The sequence below is a fragment of the Typopeltis vanoorti genome, chromosome 15 (assembly GCF_054136105.1).
Source record: "Typopeltis vanoorti isolate ZY-2024b chromosome 15, IOZ_Tvanoo_1.0, whole genome shotgun sequence".
NCBI lineage: Eukaryota > Metazoa > Arthropoda > Arachnida > Uropygi > Thelyphonidae > Typopeltis > Typopeltis vanoorti.
In genome coordinates, this window is record NC_143563.1 from 38,392,769 (window position 1) to 38,419,925 (window position 27,157).

Sequence of the window (27,157 nt, forward strand, 5' to 3'; positions counted from 1 at the left end):
GTTCAAGTTTAAAAGACTTTTCATGGAATCAGCCTCAGCCCTAAGAAACATGTCAAACCTCAACAAATTTGATTGCATGAGATTGTCCCAAATTTGGGAGACATACATCATACCTTCAGCCCAATAGCCAAGAATACCTACATAGCTCGCTAGGGGGCATCATCAGGACTTTTAGGAGAAACGATAGCTTCCTGCTTCGTCCTCATTTACTGTATGTAGTGCCGTGTGCACGTGTCTTTATTGTAAGTTCCTTTGAAAATGGCAACGTGACGTTGCCGAAATATTGTAAATATATGTTAAAGTTTAATTTAATTTATATTCTATTGTACGTTGTGAATTTCTTAAGTCAATTAATAATTATGTATAAGCCTTTCTACAAGAATTACTATCATCTACGGAGATTCCATCGCATGCAAGGCCCGCCAATATGGTTAAATGAAGCTGAAGTTATCAAGACAACTGAATCGTCTGACCTTCCTAAATTTCTGCCAGGATAATCAGGTAATCCCAAATCGTGTGAAATTCAAGCACCGTTTCTTTTCACAAAAGGCTCTCCGAATTTATAACCATGCCTGCTACGGGAACAAATTGCCGCCATGCGAGTTCTCCTAGCTGATGCAAAAAGCTATTCAGGCGCTTGAAGAAGAGCTTTTCAATACATTAAATCACGAGCTTTGGTCTATTTTATATGATGTCTCGTGCACTGCGGCAGATAAAGAATTTGAAAAAATACGGGGGCAACATATCAAGAAATTTGAGAAATTAAAAACGAGTTTGACCTCCGAACCAAAACTTCCAACCAACACTGTAGTCAACTTTTCTTCAGTTACATTGAAGCTTGCAGCACTCATCGCACTATCACATGGCCACAACTTCGCCATTGCTCCCAAGAAAATACCGACCGAGGATATAATGATCCAGATCAAACGCGGGATCCCTCACCTTCCATACTACATCGCCAACAACTACAACTCTCACCAAAGCAAGACCACCAAAAACCAACATATCTAATAGTGAATATAAAGCTCTGAAGGAATTGAAGAAAAACAAAGAAATAGTAATCAAAGGGGAAAAGGGGAATGCCACTGTAGTACTCAACCATACGGACTACAGAGGTAAGCTTAATGTCTATTATTAGATCGTGCTACTTACCTCCCCATTTAATACAATCCCACCAGCTCACAAATTAGAAAACTCCATAGGCTCCTTAAGAAGGTCACTTCTTGGCCTGTGGAGGTTACTGACAAATTAAAACCGTTTAACTCTATAACCCCCCCCCCCCGTATATATGGACTCCCAAAAATACATAAAGAAAATGTGCCATTATGTCCCATAGCGGATGCCATTGATTCCCCCACATACAAATTAGCTAAACATTTGACCAGAGTGCTCACACACTATACTGGCAACACACCATTACACATAAAAAACTCAGCCCACTTCAAAGCCAGCATAGAAAACCTAACACTCCAACATACTGACATAATGGTCAGTTTTGACGACTCCTCCTTATTCACAAATGTCCCACGCAAAGAAACATTAGAGCTAATCCAAGTTAAATTTCCTCCTGATATCTCAGCCCTATTTCAGTTCACAATGAACTCAGGCTATTTCTTTTTGGCAAGGAAAATTCTAAATTCTACAAACAAATAGAGGGGACAGCCATGGGTTTACCACTCTCCCCACCCTTGGCCAACTTCTTTGTGGAGACTTTTGAAGAGAAAGCCTTAAACTCTGCCCGACAAAAACTAACCATATAGCTTCGCTATTGATGATATGTTCACTATTTGGCCACATGGCTCTGACACACTCCTCTCCTTCTTAACACACTTAAACAACCAACACCCCAGAGTCAAGTTCACCCTGGAAAAAGAGGAAAAGAACAGCCTCCCTTTCTTAGACACACACACACTAGTCACCCTCCAGCCTGATGGAACCTTGGTTTTCTCTGTTTATAGAAAACCCACCCATGCAGGCAGATACATTCACCAACAATTCCCCCACCCCTCACAATAATATGGAATTATTAAGACACTATACAACAGGGCTGAACTAATCTGTTCAAATGACAATGCCCTAACCACTGAGCTAAATCACATCCTCCACACCCCCCCCCCCCCCACCCCCCCCCCCCCCCACCCCCCCCCCCCCCCACCCCCCCCCCCCCCCACCCCCCCCCCCCCCCACCCCCCCCCCCCCCCACCCCCCCCCCCCCCCACCCCCCCCCCCCCCCACCCCCCCCCCCCCCCACCCCCCCCCCCCCCCACCCCCCCCCCCCCCCACCCCCCCCCCCCCCCACCCCCCCCCCCCCCCACCCCCCCCCCCCCCCACCCCCCCCCCCCCCCACCCCCCCCCCCCCCCACCCCCCCCCCCCCCCACCCCCCCCCCCCCCCACCCCCCCCCCCCCCCACCCCCCCCCCCCCCCACCCCCCCCCCCCCCCACCCCCCCCCCCCCCCACCCCCCCCCCCCCCCACCCCCCCCCCCCCCCACCCCCCCCCCCCCCCACCCCCCCCCCCCCCCACCCCCCCCCCCCCCCACCCCCCCCCCCCCCCACCCCCCCCCCCCCCCACCCCCCCCCCCCCCCACCCCCCCCCCCCCCCACCCCCAGTTTTGTAGATCTGGAAAAAGCGTATAACAAGGTGCCAAGAGAGAAGCTATCCAAAATGCTACAGTTGTATTGTGTCAGTGGGGGTATTATATCAAGCAATACTTAGTCTTTATTTGAGTTGTAAATCAGCAGTTAGAATTGAAGGAAGTACAGGAAGATGGTTTAATGTTAAATCTGGTGTCAGATAAGGATGTACATTATCCCTTCTGTTATTCATTATCTATATGGATCACATTATGAAGGAAAGTGGTATTAAACCTGATATCAAAATGAACAGATCGCATCAATGGCAATATCATAGTAAAAAAGAGGTTATTAGGAAATAAATTGACATGGTTAGCATCCAGGAATGTGTTAGCAGAGCTAATCTCAGGTGGTATGGTCACTTAAACAGAATGGGAGAGGAAAGATTAGCAAAAGGTGTTCTCTGCTAGGTTGGCAGGAAAAAGGCCCAGAGGAAACCAAGATATAGGTGGATTGATATGGTAAAAAGTGCCTTAGAAGATTGAAATATAAGATCTGACAATGTTGGAGTCTTGACAGGTAACAGATTGATTTAGAGGAAAATTGTAGATGGGAAGTTAGTAATGATGTAAATTTCTCATGTAGTACTATCATATCCTGTACACCCCTTGAGAGTAAATGTCAAGAATTTGATAATGATGATGACTATTCCTTGAATCTATCTCAGCTTTAAGAAAATACCCAAACCTCAATAAATTCAGTTGCATGAAACTTCCCAAATTTGGCAACCACTCCTCCTCTGTCTATGTTGTATTTCCATAAAAGAAATGCAGTTGATCTTCAGTACTATTTTCACTGATCTTTCTCTACTCATGAATAATGTACTGTAATTCAGCTGGTGATTTCATTATCAAGAGTCATAGCAGTGACTGTTAAGCTAAGTGTCATAGTGAGCTAGTGAGTAAATACTCAGATTTTTTCATCAGTCCATCTGCTAATATTGAGTAAAGCTATTCAACAGGACACACCATGTCAAAATTCAAAGCATTAATTGCAGTTAAAGAAAGAGCAATTAAGAAATTGGGGAAAATGCCCAAAATTATTTTCATCTCCTCCACAGACACTGATTTTGACCAAACTTTGAAACAAATGTCCTCACATTACTGAAGGCCCTCTGAAAAATTAAGCCTCAAAGAAGAAAAGTAAGAGTGATTATGGAGTGCTTCTTTATGATTATTATTTATTATTATAACAGGTGTCTCCATGGAGTCAGAACACTCATCAGAGGAGACTCTATATTGAGACACTAGCCATTATTCACACAATGCCTATCATGCCTCTCCTTAAACTCATTCATAGACAAAGCACTTACAACCACATGCTGATTTTATTGTCAGGTGTCACAGCAATGACTCTTTAGCTAAGTGTCATAGTAAGCTAGTGAGTAAATACTCAAATTTCATCATCAGTTCCACCCACCTTTTGAATAGTTTTACTGAACAGGACACACCATGTCAAAATTCAAAGCATTAATTGCAGTTAAAGAAAGAGCAATTAAGAAATTGGGGAAAATGTCCAAAAGTGTTTTCTTCTCCTGCAGAATATGAAGGTGAATTATCTGGCCTCATACTGTGAGGTAGTAGGGTTTTTTATATGCCTCCATCACACAATTGGAAGATTGACAGTACATTATGCCCTTCAATTGGAAAAGGTCTGAGTTCGAATCTTGTTGTGATGAGAGGATACTTTATATGGGACTTTTTCAATTGAAGGTGAGTTAGCTGATCTCATATGGGAGTAACAGGGATTTTTCTCCTGGAAACTCGAGTTTTTCATCCCATGTATAGGCAAATCGGCCAACATCACACACACACATCACCACCACCAACAGTATGTTGGTGGTGGTGGGTGGTAGATGGCATTGGTGGTAGTTGTGTATGGTGAGAGAATTAAGTAGTAGGGGAGAAGTGCAATATTTGTAGCAGAGTGGAGTAAAGTTTCCTCCTGCGATGATACCTGGAACTCCTTGGAGGTGTCATGTAATTTTTTTTAATAATAATGATAATTTATTGATTGCTAAAATATTTATACATACAATAAACATCTTGTGTGACATTGCACCTTATAATTTTACAGAGTTCAGCACTAAGTGCTGCAATTTCTACATTGGATTTTAATTAAAATTTTTAATAATACTTTTTTGCCTTTATATTATGTATTTACAACACGTTATTCTAATATTAACAATGAAGATTATACAGAATTTTTTGTATATTTTTTATTTTTTATTTTTTTTCAAAGTTTGAGAAAGAGTGATTATACAAACAAATTTCTGCATTTGTTTATAATGATTACTTGTAGAATGAGTGAGGCAAGTTAATCCCACCTACTATGAAGCTTAGGTTAGCTTTTATGAAAGAGAGTGGGGCCTTCACTATTTATGCTGTTGCTACTGTTTATGTATGGGATGTAGGCATTGGATGCCAGTGATTTGTGATGTGTATGTTAGTGTTAATGGTATCTTAACTTTGTTGTTATATAATAATAATAATAACCATTTCTGGTAATGCATTCCACTCATTCACCAACCTCCAAGCAAAAAATCTAGTCCCAACATCCATGTTAACCACACTCTTACACAATTTTCTTCCATAAAACCATTTCCAAATCATATCATTCAAGTATGTTCAACTAAATTTGGAATACAGTTGTTCATAATGTTGTGTGCATTATCTGAAAAATTCAGTCCGGTAGGAATAAAATGAAAAGGGAAGATTTTAGGGCATTATTTTCTCTCTCTCTCTCTCTCTCTGTAGAATTTTACTGCCAAAAATTTGGAATACAATATAGTCATTTCTTAAGTTTCTCTGAAAATTTCAGCACAGTTTGATTCTGACGAAAACAGACATATGACAACAAGCAGCATGGTAACAGTATTAACAACAATGCCACAAATAAAAATGTCAACAAAGATGCTGTTCCTAACTGCAGCAGCAGAGAGCAAAGATCTGGGAAGGAATGCCAGCAGAAATGTGTGAAATGAAAGGAGTGTAGGATGAGTTTGAGGGATGAATGGAACTTTAACTGCATCTGAATGGTTTGAGAGTGAGTCAACTGGAAAGGTTGCTGCTGGAAAGAAGTGTAATCAGTGATGCAAACAAGGTATCAGTGGAAGAGATGATGTAAATGAGCTGGAGAATGGACTTAGTGAGACCAATGTGAGAACAGGAATGTGAGTTGAACAAGGAAATGAAGTGGGCCAGGGTTGACAGTGTAAGGAGAGTGAATTCTGAAAGCAGTAATGAATAATGCATGAATGGAATGTCCTGAAATACATGGGGAGGGTAGTTGAGTCTGGGGAGGAAGTGTAATCAGTGATGCAAACAAGGTATCAGTGGAAGAGATGATGTAAATGAGCTGGAGAATGGACTTAGTGAGACCAATGTGAGAACAGGAATGCGAGTTGAAAAAGGAAATGAGGTGGGCCAGGGTTGACAGTGTAAGGAGAGTGGATTCTGAAAGCAGTAATGAATAATGCATGTATGGGGGGGGGGGGGGAATAATGCATGAATGGAATGGCCTGGAATATATGGGGAGGGTAGTTGAGTCTGGGGAGGTATATTTGACAAAAGGTATGTGTGAGCAGACTGCAGTAAGCGTAAAGAAGTCACAGATGGGGAGTAGGCATGGTGGAATGGTTAGAGACCAAGAAATGAATTGTTATGCTTATTTATGGATGCCAAGAGTATCAAAAATAATAAGGGAGATGAAATTGTTGTGTTGATTGGGTTTAATTGCCCAAAAATAGTTGGAATAAGGGAAATATGGTTGGATGAGAATAATATCTTGATGGGAATAGAAATGGAAGGATATGATGTTTTTCATGAGAATAGGAAGAGCAAAAAGAGAGTGTGTGTGTGGGGGGGGGGAGTTATTCTGCTAATGAGAGTTAAACACACTCAAATTCTCTGCAGACAACACCATCTCAGGCAAGGCTTCCAATCATTCACAACTCTGCATGCAAAAAACCTGCTTCTCACACCCTCCTTATGCAGCTTCCAGGGATGACCTCTGGTTCTCCCCTGATCTCTCACCATTTTCTGTAAAACCTTTTCAACATTGATCCTATAACAACCCCTTACTTACCATCACACAATTGGAAGAATGACAGTACATTATGCCCTTCTTATGCTGTAGGTGTCTATCGTATCACGCTATTCCTCCTATCCACTAGACTGTAAATTGCATCCTCTCAACTTTTCCTCATATTCGACATTCCAGAGATCAGACACTACATTAGTCAGTCACCTCTGAACCCTTTCCAACATCTTCATCCTTTTGAAAACCAGGTGACCAAATCTGTGTACAGTAGTCCATGTGTGGCCTAATCAGAGCCTTATACAATGAAACAAGAATCTCTTACTTCTACAAGTCAGTGTCCTCTACATCATTCCAAGAATTCATTGTGTTGTCCTCACAATTTTGGCAATAAATTTGATTTTTCATTTGTACAGTCTTGGCACATCTTTTGGAGAACCAGGGTTTAGTTAGGGGGATGGCAGTTCAGAGAAATGTGGGGATGTATGTTTCCATGCCAGTGTGGATTATTTTGGTGATACGTTCGTGTATATATTTGGATTGGAAGACCAGTAACAATAGTCCAACCATGGGAATGAAGTATAGAAGTCACGGAGGCTGTCTCGCTTGGCATTGTTATAATGCCAAACTGCTCTTGTGTGGTAAATTTAGTTTAATCCTTTATCCAAGTGTGAACAAACAAAGTTTGCGCCTGAAAGTATCTTCAGGACTGGGGTAAGGTGGTACAACACCAGGGAAACTCATTGCAAAGGCAGAGCAAGCTACCAACACACCTATCTCAGTATCTCCTCTTGTGTGGGTGTGACTGTGTAAGTATTGTTACATGGGAGAGGAGATGAGCACTAGTGTCGTCAGAATTATTCATGCGGCTCACTACATTCACTGCATATTTGGGTCATTGGTAAGGAAGAAATCTAGGGTATTTGGGGAGTGGTTTGGGTTATCTGGTATTCTGGTTGGCATGTGAACAATTTGTATAAGGTCATTAGTGATGACAAATGTTTCAGTATCTCTGCCTGCAAGATCTGTACAACTGGAGAAGGAACACCAGTTGGCATTATGGATATTAAAATCTCCTAGGAGGATGATTTTACTGTTAGGAGAGTTAGAGTAGAGAAAATCACTTTTTAAGGAGAGGAAATTAAAGAGCTCTGAGAGCTGGTGGCATCAGGAGGCAAATGAATTTGACTGAGTGGGGAAGGGATATTTTCAACCAATCAAAGTTGGGTGATTCCGGGCTAGGTGCTCTCTGCCAAGGTATGTCAGAGGGGGATATATGTGCAGATAAAACTTCTTTCCACCCTTGGGTCGAAAGGAGTTGAGATGGATAGTGTTTGGGGGAGGTGAGATTTGAGTTTCTACTAAAAAGAGCGGGTGGGATTTGGTGGACTGAAGATGGTAGTGGACACTATTAAGGTTGGAGTTGAGGCTACAGATGTTAGTGAAGTGGATGTACAAGGTTCTGTGAGACATATATTATGACCACAAGAGTCTTGCGCATTTCCTTGTTCCCTTTGGGTAAATCTTAAGTGAGGTCGAGCATGAATGAGCGATTGGAAGCAAGTGTCCTTTAACTTGTTATTTATCACTGTTATTAATTTGAATGTGCTTGTTGGTGTGTCACATATCACTTTCACAAGACATGGAAAGTTCATTCCGTCCTTTCTTTTATTTATGAGTCTGAAACAGTGGCATCTAACGATATTTCTGAGATCGAAATTGCATTCTCCTGCTAATTTGCTGATGTCTTCTTTTGATGATTTACCATTTTCCATCAGAAAGTTCAAAATAACAGTGTTCAAAATAACTGTTTTTGGCCTCAATCGACTCATGTACTGTTGATGCAATTAGGTCACGTAATTCATTAGCGGGCAAGGGTGCACTTGCAATGGAGTGCTGATCATCCTTTGCCTTGTTTCCTACACTTCTAGCATTTATATACAAACATAGCTGCTCATTCCTGAATCTACAGCTAGTTCTACTGATACCACTTATTTGATGTGACTTTTACATGCTTAACTTGAGCCATTTCTTTTTTCTCCTTATTCATCTTAGAACCTTCTTCAAATCCAACTATTTTCCTTTGATCCCAAGTCATCCCCTTCCCTTTTTGTCTACACATGCATTCACATCCTCTTGGACCATCAGCCTTTCTCATGCTATGTTCCCCTATCCACCCTGAACCTCTCTATTTCCCTGTCTGTCTTGCACACCTGTTCTCTCATTCTCTATACTCATGCCACTCGCTTCTTCATTCATTACTACTTCTTCAATCTATCCTGTCTTACTCTCCCATTTGTCCACATCGCTTCCCACTTGATCAGATTCATTTTCTGATTTGTTGATTTGTTCCCAGTCGGTCATTTGTCCCTATTACAACCACCAAGTCTTTTGCTCACTTACTTCTCATATCATGCCTGAATCACATATAGTTGAATTATTCAACAAGCAGTTTATCAGTGTATTTTATCTTTATGAAAGTAATATCATAAGAAGTTGGAGTGTAGAGGATATGGCAGAGGAGGGATGGTGAATGAGCAGGAGGTATATTAGGAATTAAGTTAACTTGATGTTAATAAGGTAGTAGGACTTGACAGTATATCATCATGTGTCTTGAAAGAATGCTCTAGGAAATTAATGACACCTTTGGCAAACCTGTTTAACATGCATCTTGCAATAGGGCAAGCCCCAAAGAAATCAAAGGAGGATAAAATTATTCAACTTCACAAAGGCAGGGATAAGACTGTGGTTAAAATAATATGCTAATCTGTGTGTCTGGAGTTGTCAAACCATTAGCAAAGTTCGTCAGGACTACAATTAAGAAATGGGTTAAGAATTATAGACACGTAAACACAAGATTATTTTAATATTTGCCAAATATTTCAGTCTGAAAATAACAGACTATCTTCAGTGGCTACATAGGAATAGTTTTTAACGAGGTGGAATACTCTTAAAAACTGTTCCTATGTAGCCACTGAAGATAGTCTGTTATTTTCAGAATGAAATATTTGGTAAATATTAAAATAATCTTGTGTTTACGTGTCTATAATTCTTAATCATAATGACACAAGTGTCTCTAAAGAATAAGAAATGGGTTGATATTAGCAGTATTCTTTATGATGATCAGCATGGCTTTGTTATTGAGGGGGGGGGGGTGTCATGTTTTATGAATCTTTACAACAAGGTAACAAATTCACTTGATAAAGGAGATGCATATACAGTGGCACACTTGGATTTTTCAGTCTTTGATAGACTGCCACATGACAAGTTGGTAGCTAAATTGAAACAAATTAGGTAACTGACTAGTGAGTTGGATAGCTGATTGACTATCGGATATCAGCAAGTTATATATATGAATAAGTGGTATCCCAAAAGAAGGCCACTAGCAGAGTGCCACAGGGATCTGTTTTGGTACTGCTGTTGTTTAATTTGTGCTGTTGGGACTAACTTATCTGGAGAAGTGCAATTGTTTGCTGATGATGCAAAATTGGGAAGCACTATGAGAAGTAGAACAGATGGTGTGTTCTACTAACATAATAGCTCCACTAACATAATCTGAGATTCTCCTTCCAGGAGAATCTCAGATTATGTTAGTGGAGCTATTATTATTATTATTGCACCCTCCATGGAGTTGGCAGATGAGTCTCCCAACTCCATGGAGGTTCATTCAACTGACAATATATTTATCATAAATTCCTTAACACTCCTTGCATTAACAGCACATTCTGGTAATATGTTCCATTCACTGACAATTCCCCATGTAAAAAATCTACTCCTCACACCCCTCTTCACCACACTCTTGCATAACTTCCAGGGATGACCTCTGGTTTTTTCCTTCTCACCTTCTACTCTTTTTATAATCTCATCTAGATTAATCCAATAAAATCCTCTCACTAACTTTAAATGTCTCTATCATCACCTCTTTTCCTCATATCCACCAAACTCTGCAATCCACATTTCTTCAACCTCTTTTAGTAGCCAGCAGTCCAAAGTCTTGATATTGTCTTAGTCACTCACTTCTGGACCTTCTCCATGTCACACTGAAAACCAGGTGACCAGATCTGAGCACAATAGTCCAAGTGTGGTCTGACCAGTGCTTTAGACAGTGGCACAACCACTTCCTTATCCCTACATGTTAGAGTACTTCTTATCATAGCAGCACTATGATGTGCAGCCTTTGCAACACTAACAATATGTTTAGTTTAGCAATATTAGTATTATGTTGCAAAGTGCAAGTTCCTGAAATTTGGTAGGCAAGGTTTTGAAGGAGGGAAGAAAGGAGAGATCTGGGAGTGATGGCAGACAAAGATATGAAGTTTAGGGGTAACACTTTTGATCAGGCCACATATAGACTACTGTACATAGATTTGGTCACCTAGTTTTCAAGGGGATGAGGATATAATATATTGAGAGGGTCCAGAGAAGGTTCACTAAGTTAGTATAAGATCTATGGCATGTCAGATATAAGGAGAGACTGAGGGAATGTAAGTTGAAGGAAAGCCATCCCTGGGGAACAAGAAGCAGGTTCTTTGCATGGAAAGTGATTGGTGAGTGGAATGCATTGCCTGAGAGTATGGTGAGTGCAGAAACTGTGAATGGGTTTAAGGCATGGTTTGATGATCTTTTTGCATGAGAGAGTATGGACCTCCTGTGATGAGTTCTTTATCTCCATGGAGTCAGATGTTATTAATAATATTTGCAGAACCTCAGTATGAACACAGCCATGGGATTAGATGGCATGTCAGCCTGTGTGTTATGAGAATGTGCAAGAGAATTATCAGCTCCTTTGACCAAGCTGTTTAATTTAATTTAAGCCTCAGTACTGGGAAGGCGCCTATAATTTGTCTTCTGTCTTGGAGCCTCCTTTATGGATTGATGGATAAGGTATTGGAGAAATTGGTGAAAGACAGAATTCAGGACTGGTTGGATAGGAATATGATACTCTGTAAGAGACAACATGATTTTGTGAAGGATAGGTTTTGCTTTAGTAATTTTCTTACTTTTTAGAATAAAGCGACAATGGAGTTGGATATGAGAAATGGCTACTAAGTGATATTGCTGGATTTGCAAAAGCATTTGACAGGATTCCACATAGAACTCTATTGCATAAATCAGAGCAAATAATGATGGATATGAATCTGGTGATGTGGATCAGAGGGTAGCTGATGATATCAGAGAATGGTTTGTGGAGTAGTTGAATCCATGAGAATGCAAGTAAGCAGTGGTATACACCACAGGACTCGGTACTTAGTCCTCTGTTGTTTAATTTGTATATCAATGATGTAGGAAATGATTTGACAGAAAATATTCAGTTGTTTGCTGATGATGATGCTAAACTGGGAAGAGCGATGATAAATGAAGGTGATGCAGAGATCCTCCAGGTAGATTTAAATCAACTATATGGCTGCTAGTTTAATGTGGTCATAAGGTGATGATGCACTTTGGGAAGAGAGCAGATGGTGTGTACTATATTAATGGAACTGAATTGCAGGAAACTGAGGTCAGGGACTTGGATGTAATTGTGAACTCAGGGAGTTGAAGTTTAGAGGACATATTGCAAAGGTAATCAGAACAGCACATCAGATTACATGGTTGTTGAAGAACACATTAACAAGCAGAAATAGAGGTTATTGTTTCCCTATATTAGGCCACATATAGACTACACATAGATCTGGACTTCTGGACTCCAGGTACTGAAAAAAGTTTTCAATACCTGGAAAGAAGAGAAAGAACAAGGGATCACCAGTGGAAGTGGTGTAAAACGTGTGGTTAACAAAGGTGTTAGGACTGGTTTTTTGCTTGGGAGGTGGCGAATGGGTTGCTAGAGGTGGTTGTGAGTGCTTCATCAGTGAATGAGTTTAAGGAGAGGTATGATAGGTACTGTGTGAATAATGGATTTCCTGTGATGAGTCTTCTGATTCCATGGAGATACCCGTATAATAATGGAATCAAAAGACTCATCACAGGAAATCCATTTCTCTCAAATGCATTTGACAGAAAACACATATAGACCTATTACATAATAATAATCACATGGCACTCTGAACCATAACCAGATACTTTCCATAAGGAAATCCTTTAGCCATACCACCAGCATCATATCTATTTCCATTTGCTCCTACTTATGTAATAGGTCTACACGTGTTTTCTGTCAAATGCCTTTGGAAAATACAGTGGTATTATGGTGTAGTCATTTCTTTTATCCAATTCAACTGTCACTATTATTAAATGTGAGTAAATTATTATAGCAGGACCTACCTTTTACAAAGCTGTGGTGTCTGCCATGTTCCATACTATTAATATTTCCTACAATTAGCACTGATCAAAGTTATCCTTCTGTAATCATTTTTCCTCTTTCACTATCCAGTGGAAAAAACTTTAGGATTTCCTTTGGCCTGCTAATTTTCTTTCATAATGTGATTCAGTCCTCTTAACAATATTGCTAATTCGTCCTGCATTGGGTGCTTTGTATTACTCATGAGCATGCTGTTCACATATTTCTTTATATTCTTGCCACAGTTTTTTCCCAGCTCCTGCTTTATATTGCCACTCATCCTTTAAACTCCTACTTGGGTATATGTGGAAATATAAAGTTGGTAATTATGGCAACTTAGGAGGCAGCTTGGAAGTTTCACATGTACCCTTTCACTAGGAAATCTACATGTTCAACAACCTCCCAGACAAGACTGCATAGTCACTTTCTCTGATCAGTAGCTAACTTTGGATCTGGCAATAGCACCTTTTGATGTTATTACTAGATCCAGCATTCTCAAACCCAGTTAAATAGTGACAATTTAAAAGTAACAGTCCCAAAACAGACTGCTTTACACCACTAATGTCTTTCCTCTTCCAGGACTCTGCTCTCCTGGATATAGTTTACTGATACCATCAGAAAGCCTATCTTCTATCGATTTCATTAATATGTTATCTAACCTGATCCTTTGCCAATGAATAAACTGTTACTCACTATAACAGTTTATCAAAAGCCTATGCAAAATGTATTGCTATATATGTATATCTCTCTCTCTCTCTGCTTGGCAACCAGCCATGCTGTTCTGCAACCACAGGTGTAAAGCCAAATCCTTCTGTAGCAATGAGCTTGTAGACTATTTTCATTGTCTGGTATGATATGACTACCTCACTTATTGGATGTCTGAGATGGCTTGAAAAATAATTTCCATGTTTGTTCTCTAGCGCAGAGGAAGTGAGTACCTGTGTACTCATGATGCAGGTACCTGAGTACCTGTATCATGAGTAGGATTCATGTTAAAAAAAAAAAAAAAAATTCCTTTGTCTAAAACATATTATTATTACTACATGACACTTGAAAACAGTCCAGGGACTCATCGCAGGAGGACACTCTACTGTACTCTACTCTGCTACACATCTCACATCTATCCTACTACTCAATTCTCCAACTACACTACTACTACTACTCCTGCCTGTCACCACCAACAATATTTTTTTTTGTCTGTACATTGTATGTGTTCTCATATGTCACCCTTTTTGTGAGTAGAATCCTAAAAAACAACTATTCCAACTGTAATATGATTTTTAAATTGTATGTCACTACAGAAAAATGTCCCTTTAACTTTGTGAATACTGTACATTAATAATGAGTATATATATATATATATGCCACTTCATTCCATTTTTATGTGAGATATGAATTTTATCACCCCAATTTGAGACTACTGCCCCACATATTGGAAGCCTGAAATGGCTTGAAAAAGTCTAGTCTCTAGAGCAGGGTGTCTAGATTATGTATATAAAATAAAATAAAATATAATATAAAATGTATGTTATATAAAAGAAAATAACTCATATAAAATACAATTTTTAAAAATCTCCTGGTGCCAATGAACTATAGACTTACAACCTTATTTGTGGAAGTTACATAAAAAAAAATTTTTTTTTATGTATGAACATATTTAAGTGCTTTATTTATGCTAACATCTTTCTTTTTTTTTTTTTTTTCCTCTCTCTCTCCAGATAATGATGGATTATAGCTAGACCAACAGGATGTAATCTTAAAGAAACCAAAAATATCTGCTTGTAGTAATAACACCATGAGTTGATGACTTCATTAAGAAAAAAAAAAAGTTTTGAAATTATTCTCTGTAATATACAATGCAAAACAATATTACAACTATTATAAAAATGAAGATTTAGGTTTGTTTCAGTAGACTTTGGGACTAAAGAAGTGTGTAGAGGTGTTACGTTATTTCAAAACAAAGGAAATCTAATAATCTCACTGAAAATTACATCGCTTTTGACTATCAGCAAAAAAAAAAAAAAAAAAAGTTTATTTTTTTAGGGGAGTTAATCTGAATACTTTAATTTGAAAAAAAAATTATTCTAAGAAACTTGAAGCAGGGAGCATTAAGAAAGTCAGATAATGGAAGAAGATGTGGGTTATTCCTATGATAAAATATTTTCAGAATCATGTGATCTTAAAATAGCTTATCCAGAAATACACTTGGATGAAAATCCTTATTCTTGTACAACATGTGGCAAGATATTTTCACCAATAGAAAACTCCATGCATGGGAGAGTAGTGCATAGTGATGAAGAATGTCATATGTGTTGGAACTCACTTACAGAGTTGGAAACTCTTATTACCCACAAAAGAGCTGAAAAGATATACATGTGTGAGATATGTGGCAAAAGATTGTCTTGTGCAAGAAACCTGAGAAGGCATAGAACTGTTCATGCCAGTGAAAAGCCCTTCATATGTGAAACATGTGGCAAAACATTTGTGTGCTCAAGAAATCTTTCAAGACATAAAAGAAGCCATACTAATGAGAAACCTTTTAAATGTGAAACATGTGGTAAGGCATTTGCACGGACAGAATATCTGGCTACACACAGGAAAGTGCACAGCGATGAGAAAGGTCCCACATGCGATAAAACATTATCTGAATTAAAAAATAATAGTAGACGCAAGTTTACTGGTGTAAAAAGTTTTATATGTGAAGTATGTGGCAAAACATTTTCATCCTCTAGAAATCTTAGTAGGCACAATATTGTTCACACTAATGAAAAACCTTTTATGTGTGAAGTGTGTGGAAAGTCGTTTTCAAGAACAGAGTATCTTACCGAACACAGAAGAATTCACAGTAATGAGAGACCTTATAAATGTGAAATTTGCAGTAAAGCTTTCTCGTGTTCTAAAAAACTAAACAGACACAGAAGAATTCACAGTAAGGAGAAACCATTTATGTGTGAAACTTGTGGTAAAGCCTTTTCATGTTCAAGAAAACTTACGAGACATAAAGTTATTCACAATAATGAGAAACTGTTTGAATGCAAAACATGTGGTGAATCATTTACCAGAATAAATCTTACTATACACAAAAAAGTGCACCTCAATGAGAGTACGTTCATTAAATGTGAAATATGTGACAAAACATTTTCTTCACCAAGAAATCTTGTCCGACACAATAAAATTCACACCAATGAGAAGTCTTTTATGTGTGAAACCTGTGGGGAATCGTTTTCACGAAGAGAATATCTTACTGCACATAGAAGCAAACATACAAACGAAAAACCTTATGCGTGTGAAACATGTGGCAGAGCATTTGCATGTTCAACAAAACTTACAAGGCATAAAAGAATTCACACTAATGAGAAACCTTTTGTTTGTGATATATGTGGAAAACCATTTTCACGAACTGATAATCTTAATTCCCATAAGAGAGTACATGCAAAAGGTCCCCAACTTTCTGGCTGAAATATGGAGAGATAGTTTCATTCAGAAAGATACACACTTCTGAGAAGCAATGTGCTCTAATTTTCATCGTATTTTCTTGTAAAGAGTCTACTTAAATATTTAAAATGTTTATTTGCCTATTGTTAGCATTTTTAACTTGAATTAAATATTTTCAGGAGAGTATTATAACGAACAATCTTCTAACAAAAATAAATCAAATTTTGCGGAAAGAGCAGCTTCACAGTGAAGTTTTTGGCCATGAAAAACTGTTTATAGAAATGAGAAATCATAAGGTTCAAATATTTCACATTAATGAGAACCTGTATATGTTTATATATATACACGTGATGATGTTCTGATAAAATATTATCTCACCTAACATGAGCTATGTTATTTAGACACCACCGATTTTGAGATTTGAGGGTTTGAAAGATAAGTGATATTTTTATTTGCAAAATGTATAGGTTTTATATGTCACCTTGTTTGCCACAGTTACTGCTAAAAAATTTTTTTTAAATGATAGATTGCTAAAGAAAAATGACAGTTTTATTTTTAGGAACTAAAGAAAAAAAAATTATTTAGCACTTGCAGAGATTGTTAAAAGCCTTTAAAATATTCACTACAGAAAAGTGCCTTCCTTCAAATGGAATTAATGAACACTTAAATATGTATAAATTGTAGTTGGATGCATTGAATTATTAAGTGATTATTGCACACTGAACAATAGCAAAGTATTTTTTCTGTCGCTCCCAGCCAGATTATGTGACAACATAAACAAACTTACTGCTAATAATAGTTAAAGTATTATTGTGCAATTTGTTACTACATCTGTTGCAAGAAGAAGATAGTTTAACAATTACCTCATTTCACCAAGAAGAGCCACAAGCCTTTGAACTGTTATTTTAAGTCAGTGGCATTGGTGGTATGTTATAAATTGTGATAAAATATTATCCATCCTCCTTTAGTTGGAAGCTAGATTTGATGATATCATCTGCTTTCCATTTTAGGGTAGTATCTTTCTAGTGAACATTTATTTCTAGTTTCATTTGCATTTCATTGTATTTTAATTGTAACAAATGCAGTAATCCCTTAATTATCTGACTGTGAAAAATTGGTTGGATGGGTCAGTTAAATGAAGGTACAGTTACATAGTGCTATGACAGAATGTGGTTGACACACTAAACCATTTCAGGAGGAGGTTAATTGAAGGTTCAGTTATTTGAATGTTGGATAATTGATAGATCACTGTGTCAATTATAAATCTGGATTTGTAATTGATATAAGTTTAAATATTCACGAACAACCAGTTTTTCTGTTTTCCTGATCAATCTGCTAGCATCAATCTAGAAATCTCATCTTAAGCAAGATGTTTAGCATTAAGTGTATTTGCACAATTGTAGAATTGTTTTGAAATGCAAATCATATACAAATAAATAGTTATGCATATTGTATTTTTTTAGTTATTATTTTATAATTTTGATTACAGTCAAACTATTTTTGACTATAGTTGACTTTTTATGGTTTTGAAATTTGTTCTTTTATGTTCTTTATTTAATGTTCTTTTATAGTATAGTTGGCCTGGTTAACCGAGTGGTTAGCACATCTGCTCTCCAGCCAAAAGGCTGCATGTTCGTATCCTGCCTTGGGCATGGATGTTTGTGATTGTCTGTGATAATACTAGTAGTGGTGATTGGCGGTAGATGGCATTGGTGTTGTAGTTGTTGAATGGAGTGGTGGAGATAGAGCTGTAAAGTAGGTGCCCTCTCTCTCTCTCTGAGTCTTTGGACTCCCTGGAGGTGTCACTTAATAATAATAATAATAATTAATAATTAATAATAATTAATTCCAACCGTGTAGCTCAGTGGATGTGGCGTTTGCATACCACTGCGCTTGGCCGCACGAAGGAAGACTTCATTTCGAGTCTAGTCGGCGACTAGAGGAAATTTTTCTAAGCCTTTTTTCGACCGGTTCCCGAGTTAGTCGATCTCTGGCACGGGCAAGCAGGTTTTTCCTCCTGGAAACTCGGGTTTTTCGTCCTGTAAACTCAAGAAAATCGACCGTAGAACCCACATTATTTCAGACATTAAATATATTGTGTTAGGGTTAGGGACCACGAGATGGCGGCACATTTGAGCTGTCTCTCTTCACTGCGTACCGCTTAATTAGTGATAGCTTTCGGCCATCTGTCTCTGATTGGGTACCAGTGGAGATTGAACTGCCCACTCAGTCTCCAAAAGTTAGATAGGGCTAAATGGCCTCGCCTACTCCCGTATACAGGAATAAAAAGCGTTAGTTGATTTTTTTTTTTGATAATAATTAATATAGTTTTAGTTTTGACTTGTATACTTGATTATCGAATATAGAGAGATAACCATTAATAATGTGAATATTTAAAAATAAATATTCATGATATTGTTGCAGTTTATTTTAATTCATTAAGGCATTGCTATTTCTACTATGAATTCCTAAAACTGTTATTTTTCTACCATGCTTTATGGGGAAAAAAAAATAGAAGCTAGTACATTGGGAATAGCATTCTTTTTCATTTCTTCCATCCTAAGATGGGTTTAATTTCCTGATTAAGAGTTTATAGCATTTAATGCATCCAGTTTGCATTCCTTTTCTGCATCTGCTATGGCTGAGCATATTATCTTTCTAGATATGTATATTCAGGACTGACTTACCTGCAAGTTAGAGAAAAAACTCGAATTTACAAGGAAAAAAATCCTGCCACCTTATTATGATTCAGGCTAACTCACCTTCGTTTGATAACTTACAGTATATAAAGGTTCTTTACATCATCATCAGCAGGATTTGAATTAAGGCCTTTCCAACTGAAGCGCAAATGTCATGATGGCTTTGAAATTTAGCTTCAGAGGGTATTAGTCTTCAGTGCTCTAACTTTCAGTGGGCTACTAAATGAATGAAAGAATTGGAAGAATGATGGAACAGTGCATTCCTTTGATTGGAAAAAAAAACTGAGTTTGATTTTTGTGATGAAAAGAGGAATCTTTGTATGGAATTTTTCAATTGAAGGTAAGTTAGCCAATCTAATATGGAGGTAGCAGTGTTCTTTTTCTCCCAGAGAAGGGAACGTATGTGGAATTATAAGGCAGGTGATTATAATAGTCTGAGATATCAACTTGGAGAAGTTTCATGGAGGGAGGAATTGGAAGGCCAGGATATCATTAGTGCTTGAGAAATTGTGAAGGAATATTTGTTAGCAGCAATAGTAAGCTGTATTCCAAAGTGGAGAAGAGAACACAATTTGGTGTAAAGTGGATGACAAACAATATTAAACAGAAACTGCATTTGAAAAAGAGGTTATGAAAGAGATATAAGGAGATGGGAGAAGAGCAGATGCATGAAGATTATAAGACACAGACTAGGAGAGTGACTAGTATGCTAAGGAAGGCGAAACTGGAATATAAGAACAGACTGATCCAAAGAAAATCCTAGGATATTTTTTAGCCATATGGCCAGTAGGAGGAGAAATGATTGTGGAAGAATGACAGTGTGGGATAGAAATGGGAATAGAGTGACTGATGCAGAGGACATAGTGGAATTGTTCAATGAACACTATTGGAGTTTTAATACTAGAGGGATAGGGCAGGTTCGAGGTTTAGAGGTGCAGGAGGAGAGCGTGTTCCAAATACTGAGTACTCTGGATGTCAGTAAAGCTGCGGAACTGGTTGGTATTTCACCACATTAGGCTTTGGCCGAGTGGAACTTGTTTTTGATTTTAAAACAGTTCGGTATTAAATTGGTGTCTCGGCACCTCTTTAAGAAGGCTAACCTGTTCAGTTGCCACGCCAATTTTAACTTCCACTTACCATATTGTCGTGTCTTACGTACGATATCATCTCCGTGAAGAATCCTTAAATGTGTGGACAGACTTATGTGTTCGTCGAACATGTTGTTTATTTTTTAACGGTATATATTAGAACACAGAAACTAAGTAAATAATTTATTGTTGTTATTTTCAGCAATCTTTTGTGTTTGTTTCAACGAACACAAAAGATACGTCGGGAATTATCATTATGGCAAGTCGGGCCTAGCAGACCATGCTCTGGATACCCCTGCACACAGGATCAACTGGAAAAACACAAAAGTACTACACAGAAACTCTTATAAGTCGAAGAGATTGTTCTTAGAGGGTACAGAAGCCCTGAAACACACTCCAAATCTCAACAAATATGGCTGTATTAACTTGCCTAAGATCTGGGAGACAGTCATCCTAAGAAAAAACTAGTATGTTTTTTTTTTTTTTTTTTGTAGGACTCTAGTCTTATGTGATAGTGTTTTTTTTTTTTTTTTTCCAGATAGAGGGTGCCAAAAATCAGGACTCTAGTCTTTGTGTTGCTGCTGCAATTTTGTTTAACCAGTCCGTTGATTACACCATGTTGTTATAGTCTCGCGTATTGTGACAAACTATGTTTTTGTGCTCTGAAGATGCTGGTTATAACACCAGTGAAATATCAGCAATAAGTTAAAAAATTAATTATTTACTTAGTTTATTATATTATTATCATTATTATTACGAGTATCTCCATAGAATCAGAAGACTCATCATGGGAGACCCACATTAACCAATATCCACACAACAGCAATCAAACTCATTCACTGTCAGGGTACTCACAACTCTCTTTGGCAATCCATTCCAATCAATTGCCACTCTCCAAGCAAAATATCTTCCACGACCTTACTGACTATATTCTTATACAACTCCCAGGACTCTTAGTTCTCTATCTCCTCAACATGCATTAAAAATATCTTTGTTGTTGTTATAATGGCAATAAAAGTAAGGATACTGTTGCTTTCATTGAAAAGAAGAAGACGTAAACTTTTACATTATATACTAACATTCAAATTATTAAATTTAATGCAGATGGTGTATTGAACATTGAGATAGGCAATAGACTAAACTTGCACTACTGTTGTTACACTTGTTAAAGATAAAGTTCTAGTGAAGTGAAAAGTGCTACACAGATTAATACTACAGTCTGTAAACACGAACAATCTTATTCACAAAATGGGAAAAACTTCCATTTAAATGGAAATTTTTGTGAAAATTAAAAGTTTTCATTCGTGTAACTGATTTAAATAAAGCATTTATTTACATCAGTTATGCACAATACTGTATACTGACTGTTAAAAATGCTGTTAAACCATTTCATACATCCATATATGAAAATAAAAGGCAAATGTAATAGTGGTCTCTAGACCATTATAAGTTCTAAATTAATATGCCATTTGATTGGGGTATACCTGTATAAGAAATTTCATTTTCATTGTTATTCATATTCATATTATTATATGAGAACTTCCATGGAATCCAAAGTCTTATAGAAGTCACACAACATCTATCATATTGTGTAACTAATGATCCTTGAACTTGTTCACTGACAAAGCATTAACCATCTCAGGCAATCAGTTCTGTTTATTCACTACTCTCCAAAGAAGAAATATAGTCCTCATTGTTAACCACACTCTTACACTTCCAGGTTGATCTCTTGTTCTCTTCTGTATGGCATATTTCTTCATTCTATAAAACCCCTTGAGCAATTTATTTATTTCTGTCATATCTCCTCATTTCTGCCCATCTGAACTTTGTAACCAACAAACCTTCAGTGTCTCTCATCGTTTTGGTCACTGACCTCTCAATCTTCTTGACACATCTACATATACCATGGATATGAACATATACCAACCACAAATTATCATTATTATGATTCAGGCCTCCGTGGCAAGACTCATTGTGGGAGACCCACCCTAGAAAACAAAGTCTATCATACCACATCCTTTAAAGATTGCAATGTGACGTTACCAATATATTGGAAATATATATTAAAGTTTAATTTAATTTATATTCTAGTGTACGTTGTGAATTCCTGAAGTTAATTAATAATCGTATAATCAACGTATAAGCCTTTCTACGAGAATTCAAATAACTAAACCCTCCGACCTACAAATTAATCAACACTTGAATGGATTAAGTCAGCTGACTGCTGGTACAGCACCATGTATCTGTATCTCCAATCCACCATACCTCTGTTATCTGACCAGCAATCTCCCAGTGTGATTAGACATCCAATTGGCAGAATGCAAGACTCTTAATCTGGGGAAGGGGGAGGTTGTCCCACTTTGTGTGAATGCCTTGATTTTAAAAGTGTGAGGGGGGAAGATAGTGAGCTAGCGATCATATTGTCCAGATATGATAAGAACTGAGGAGGACAGCAGCCATAATTATTATTATTATTAAACAAGACCTCATGGAGTCAAAGACTCATCTAGGAGGTCCTTTTATCTTACACACACATCTCATCATACCGTGTCTTAAACACATTCAAACTACTTGCAGACACCACGCTCTCAGGCAAGGCATTCCAATCACTCACAACTCTGCACGAAAAAAACCTGCCTCTCACTCCCTTACTCACACCCTCCTTATACAGTTTCCAGGGATGACCTCTGGTTCTCCCCTGATCTCCCACTATTCTCTGTAGAACTTCTCCACCATTGATCCTATAACAACCCCTTACCAACTTGTAGGTCTCTATCATATCTCCCCTCTTCCTTCTCTCCACGAGACTCTGCAAATTACATCTTTTCAATCTTTCCTCATACTCAACATTCCAGAGGTCAGAAACTACCTTAGTCAGTCGCCTTTGGACCCTTTCCAACATCTCTTCATCCTTCTGAAAACCCGGTGACCAAATCTGGGCACAATAGTCCAAGTGTGGCCTAATCAAAGCCTTATACATTGGAACAAGTATCTCCCTACTTCTACATGTCAGTGTCCTCCGCATCATTCCCAGAAGTCTTTGTGTTGTCTTCACAATTTTGGCGATGTGTCCCCTAAATTTTAGATCCTTATCCACTATCACCCCCAGATCTCTTATTTCCTCTACTTCCAACAATATATTCTCACCAAGCATAAATTCTGCATCCCATCTTTGTTTTCCAAATTTTAAAACTTTACATTTTGCAACATTGAACTCACATCCCCATTTGCTTGCTCAATCACTCAATTTATTCAAGTCTTCTTGCAAGGCCACAACATCTTCACTACTCTTTATGGTTCGTCCCAACTTTGCATCATCTGCAAACAACTGAATATCTCCATCCAAATCTTCACCAATATCATTAATATATAAGTTAAATAGTAATGGCCCTAAAACAGACCCCTGAGGCACTCCACTAGTGACTTTCCTTTTCCTGGATATTGCACCCCCATACACAACTTGTTGATGCCTATCAGATAGCCAGTCTCCAATCCAATGCACTAATCTAATATCCAACCCCATCTGTTCTAGTTTGACTATCAATTTATCATGAGGTACTCTATCAAAAGCCTTTGCGAAATCCAAGTATATTACTGTGTATCCTTCTCCTCTGTCCAAGGAAGCAGTCACTTTATTGTAATAAGTAAGTAGGTTACCAAAACATGACCTCCCTTTAGCAAATCCATGCTGTCCATCAAAGATTATACCATTGTTGTCAACCCAACTCTGGATCCTAGTTCTCACAAGCTTCTCCAACAACTTAACCACAACACCTGACACACAGATAGGCCTATAGTTTAATGCTTGAGTTCGATCACCTCCTTTATGAAGTGGCACAATCTTGCCCTCCTTCCACTCTTTAGGAACTTGACCAAGTGCAAGACTCGTATTAAAAAAATATGTCAAGGCAGGTGTCAACTCTCTGGCACACTCCTTCAGAATACGTGGTGATATATTATCAAGTCCCACAGCCTTATTTACATCTAGTTTACTCAACTCCCCAAACACCTCTTGCTCACTTACAGTCAGTCTCTCCTCCCCATCATCAACTGCTCTTAATCTCTCCATGAAGTCACATTCACAAGATTGAAAGATCTTTATGAATTGCTCATTAAGTATCTCCACAACACATTCTGCAACAGCTGTCTTTATACCATTTCCTCCAATCAATGTCATCCTTCCATAATCATTCTTTCTTTTGCTGGCTACATATATAATATATACATATGTATATATACATATACATATATACATAAAGAACTCCCTAGGGTTCTTTTTGGCTTCATTAGCTAACTGCTGTTCATACCTCTCTTTAGCTACTCTCACCACCAATCAATAATGAAGGACATGATTGTGAAAAAGTGTTGAAAGAGAGGCCTAGAATATGTGGATGTTTGAAATGCATATGAAGATAGAAGAGAGTAATATGCAAGAGATGGACATTTGAACATGAGAAGGACATGGTCATTTGAAAAAATTAGTTCTCTGGGCAAGTGAAAATATTTTGTTAGGGAAACCAGTGTAGCAACCATTATATTGAAGACTATAGATTGTACTCTTTAGAAAATACCTAATGAGAAGAAGAAGAAAAATTTGTTCTGTGAATAGGTAGGAGAATGTATAGTATATTGCCGAGACAAATGAAGTCTGGAAGGATTAATAATAGGTATAGAAATGTTGGGCAAATGAATGGAGAAGTCAGTTTAATGCAGCAAAATGTAAAGTCTTGAAGTTTCGGATACATCAATGGGAGGCTGCATACTCTGTTGAAGGAGCAGTATTGGAGGAAGTAGGGGAGACAAGAGATCTGGAGGTAATGATTGATAGAAACCTGAAATTCAAGAAACATATTGCAAAGGTGGTGAAGGTAGCTCAGAGGATTGCTGAAATATTGAGAAGGATGCTGACCTGCAGAGATAAGAGTTGTCATTTCATTGTATAAAGTCCTGATCAGAAAATACTTGAACTATTCTCAGATTTGTTCCACAGGATTTGAAGGGGATAAATTGACTGTGGAAAGGATACAGAGGTGGATAACAAAAACTTTACAGGACTGTACAATGTTAGTTATGAGAATCAACTGAGGGAATGTAGACTGCAGAGTTTGGTAGATAGAAGAAGGAGAGGTGATATGATTGAGACTTTTAAACTGCTGAGAGATAGTTACAAGGTTGACCTTGGGGAGTTCTTTTGCTTGGTGGAACAGGGGGGAATTAGCTAGGGCAAGGGGCCATCCCTGGAAGTTACGAAAGGAAACTGTGAGCAAGAAGGTGAGTAGTGGTTTCTTTACATGGAGGATGGTTGAACCGTGGAATGCATTGCCTGATAGAGTGGTGAGAGCAAGAATGGTCAGTGAGTTCGAGTATGAAAGACTTTGTGTTTTCTAGGAAGGACCTCCACGACGAGTCCATGGAGGCCTGGATAATAATACTGATAATGCATTGGTATTTCTTTATACAAATGGCAGGAGTATCAGGTATAAAGGAAATGAACTGGTGGTACTGATATCAGCTTCTCCAGAGATTATAAGGAATCATTGAAAGCTGGTTTACAGAATTCATTGTGTAGAATTTATGAAGATAAAAACGTGTTAGAGCAATTACTTTACTTACAATTAAAAAAATAACACTCAATAAGACCTCTATACCAAGGTCATCATCATCAGAAAAACATACATATGAACGTGACACTAACTACACAAAAGTAAGATAAATCTGTTAATCGTTCATTCAGCCTGACCTCTGTGAAAAAAATTAAAATAAAATTTTAAATTATACATATTTATAATAATATACAGGTGATTTTAAAAAATACAGTGGAACTACATCAAATACTGTAATTTTTTTAATCATCTGTATATTATGTTTATTATGCATAATTTTTTATTTTATTTTAATTTTTTTTCACCAGAGGTTATCAAAGCAGATTTATCTTACTTTTGTGTAGTGTCATGTTCATATGTAAGTTGCCCTGATGATAACCTTGATATAGAGGTTGTAACATCGAGTTTATTTTAAGTGCAAATAAAATAATTGCTCTAACACTATGTTTTTGTCTTCATGAATTCTACACAGTGAATGCTCACCACCATATAACCTTGAAAGAAAGAACTGGTTTACAGAAGATAATAATCTGATGGGAATAGAAGGGTAAAGCAGATTTCAGATGAAAAGGGAATGGAATGTTATGATTAGTGATGAGTTGTATTCTTAGAGTAGATAATTTGGAAGGAAAATGGCACTGATGATTTTGAAAGCACTTTCAAAATCATCAGTGCCATTTCTACCTCATGTGGTATGAGGTAGAAATGGGTACAGCAGAATATGTAAAGGGATGATAGTGCCATAGGCCAGGGAATACCGTGATGAGCAGTAAATGTGTCGGCGGATTAGGTTGACAGGTACAAAGTAAGTGATCATTATAGAAGATTTTAACTATAGCAGTATAAATTGGACAGGCCAAACATAAGGCATGGTATGATGAGCTGTGTGTCTGATAGCAGGACCTCCCCATGATGAATCTTTGATTCGTTGAGATCTGAGGATAATATATTCTTGTGTCGTAGCCCACTCCCATTTTTTTTTTTTTTTTTTTTCACCTATCAAGCAATTTTTGTAACTCTCATACCATCAGTGTATCCTCATAAGAATTCCATAAATAGCCTTGCTGTTTTAAGGATACTTGTGACATAAGACTGAATGATAAATGCACGTAAACACAAGAAAGATATTTAATTAACCAAATATTTCAGTCTGGAAATAGCAGACCAATTCGGGAATACCACATGGTATTCCCAACCTGAATCGTAATGACTGTATATCTATATGAAAAATCTGGGAAAGTCTAATCAAGATTACTCATAAATGGATAGGAGGGTGGTTTACTCGGGAGTAGAGTCCACAAGACGGCCTGTGACTAGTGGTGTGCCACAAGGATCTGTTCTTGGACCACTGCTGTTTAATTTGTTCATAAATGATATAGGAAATGAT

At 37.8% G+C, this 27,157-nt stretch overlaps 1 protein-coding gene across 2 annotated transcripts in view; it reads left to right on the forward strand.

The window, feature by feature from the left end:
• The window catches only part of LOC150098645 (uncharacterized), a 32,115-nt gene extending 14,281 nt beyond the window's left edge, over positions 1-17,834 (forward strand). For both annotated transcript variants that reach the window (XM_090405073.1, XM_090405074.1), the window contains exon 2: positions 14,664-17,834. In XM_090405073.1, coding sequence (XP_090261199.1) covers positions 15,070-16,404 — 1,335 coding nt within the window. In that variant the 5' untranslated portion in view covers positions 14,664-15,069 and the 3' untranslated portion in view covers positions 16,405-17,834. The remainder of the gene's footprint in view (positions 1-14,663) is intronic.
• Positions 17,835-27,157: the final 9,323 nt, after the last annotated feature.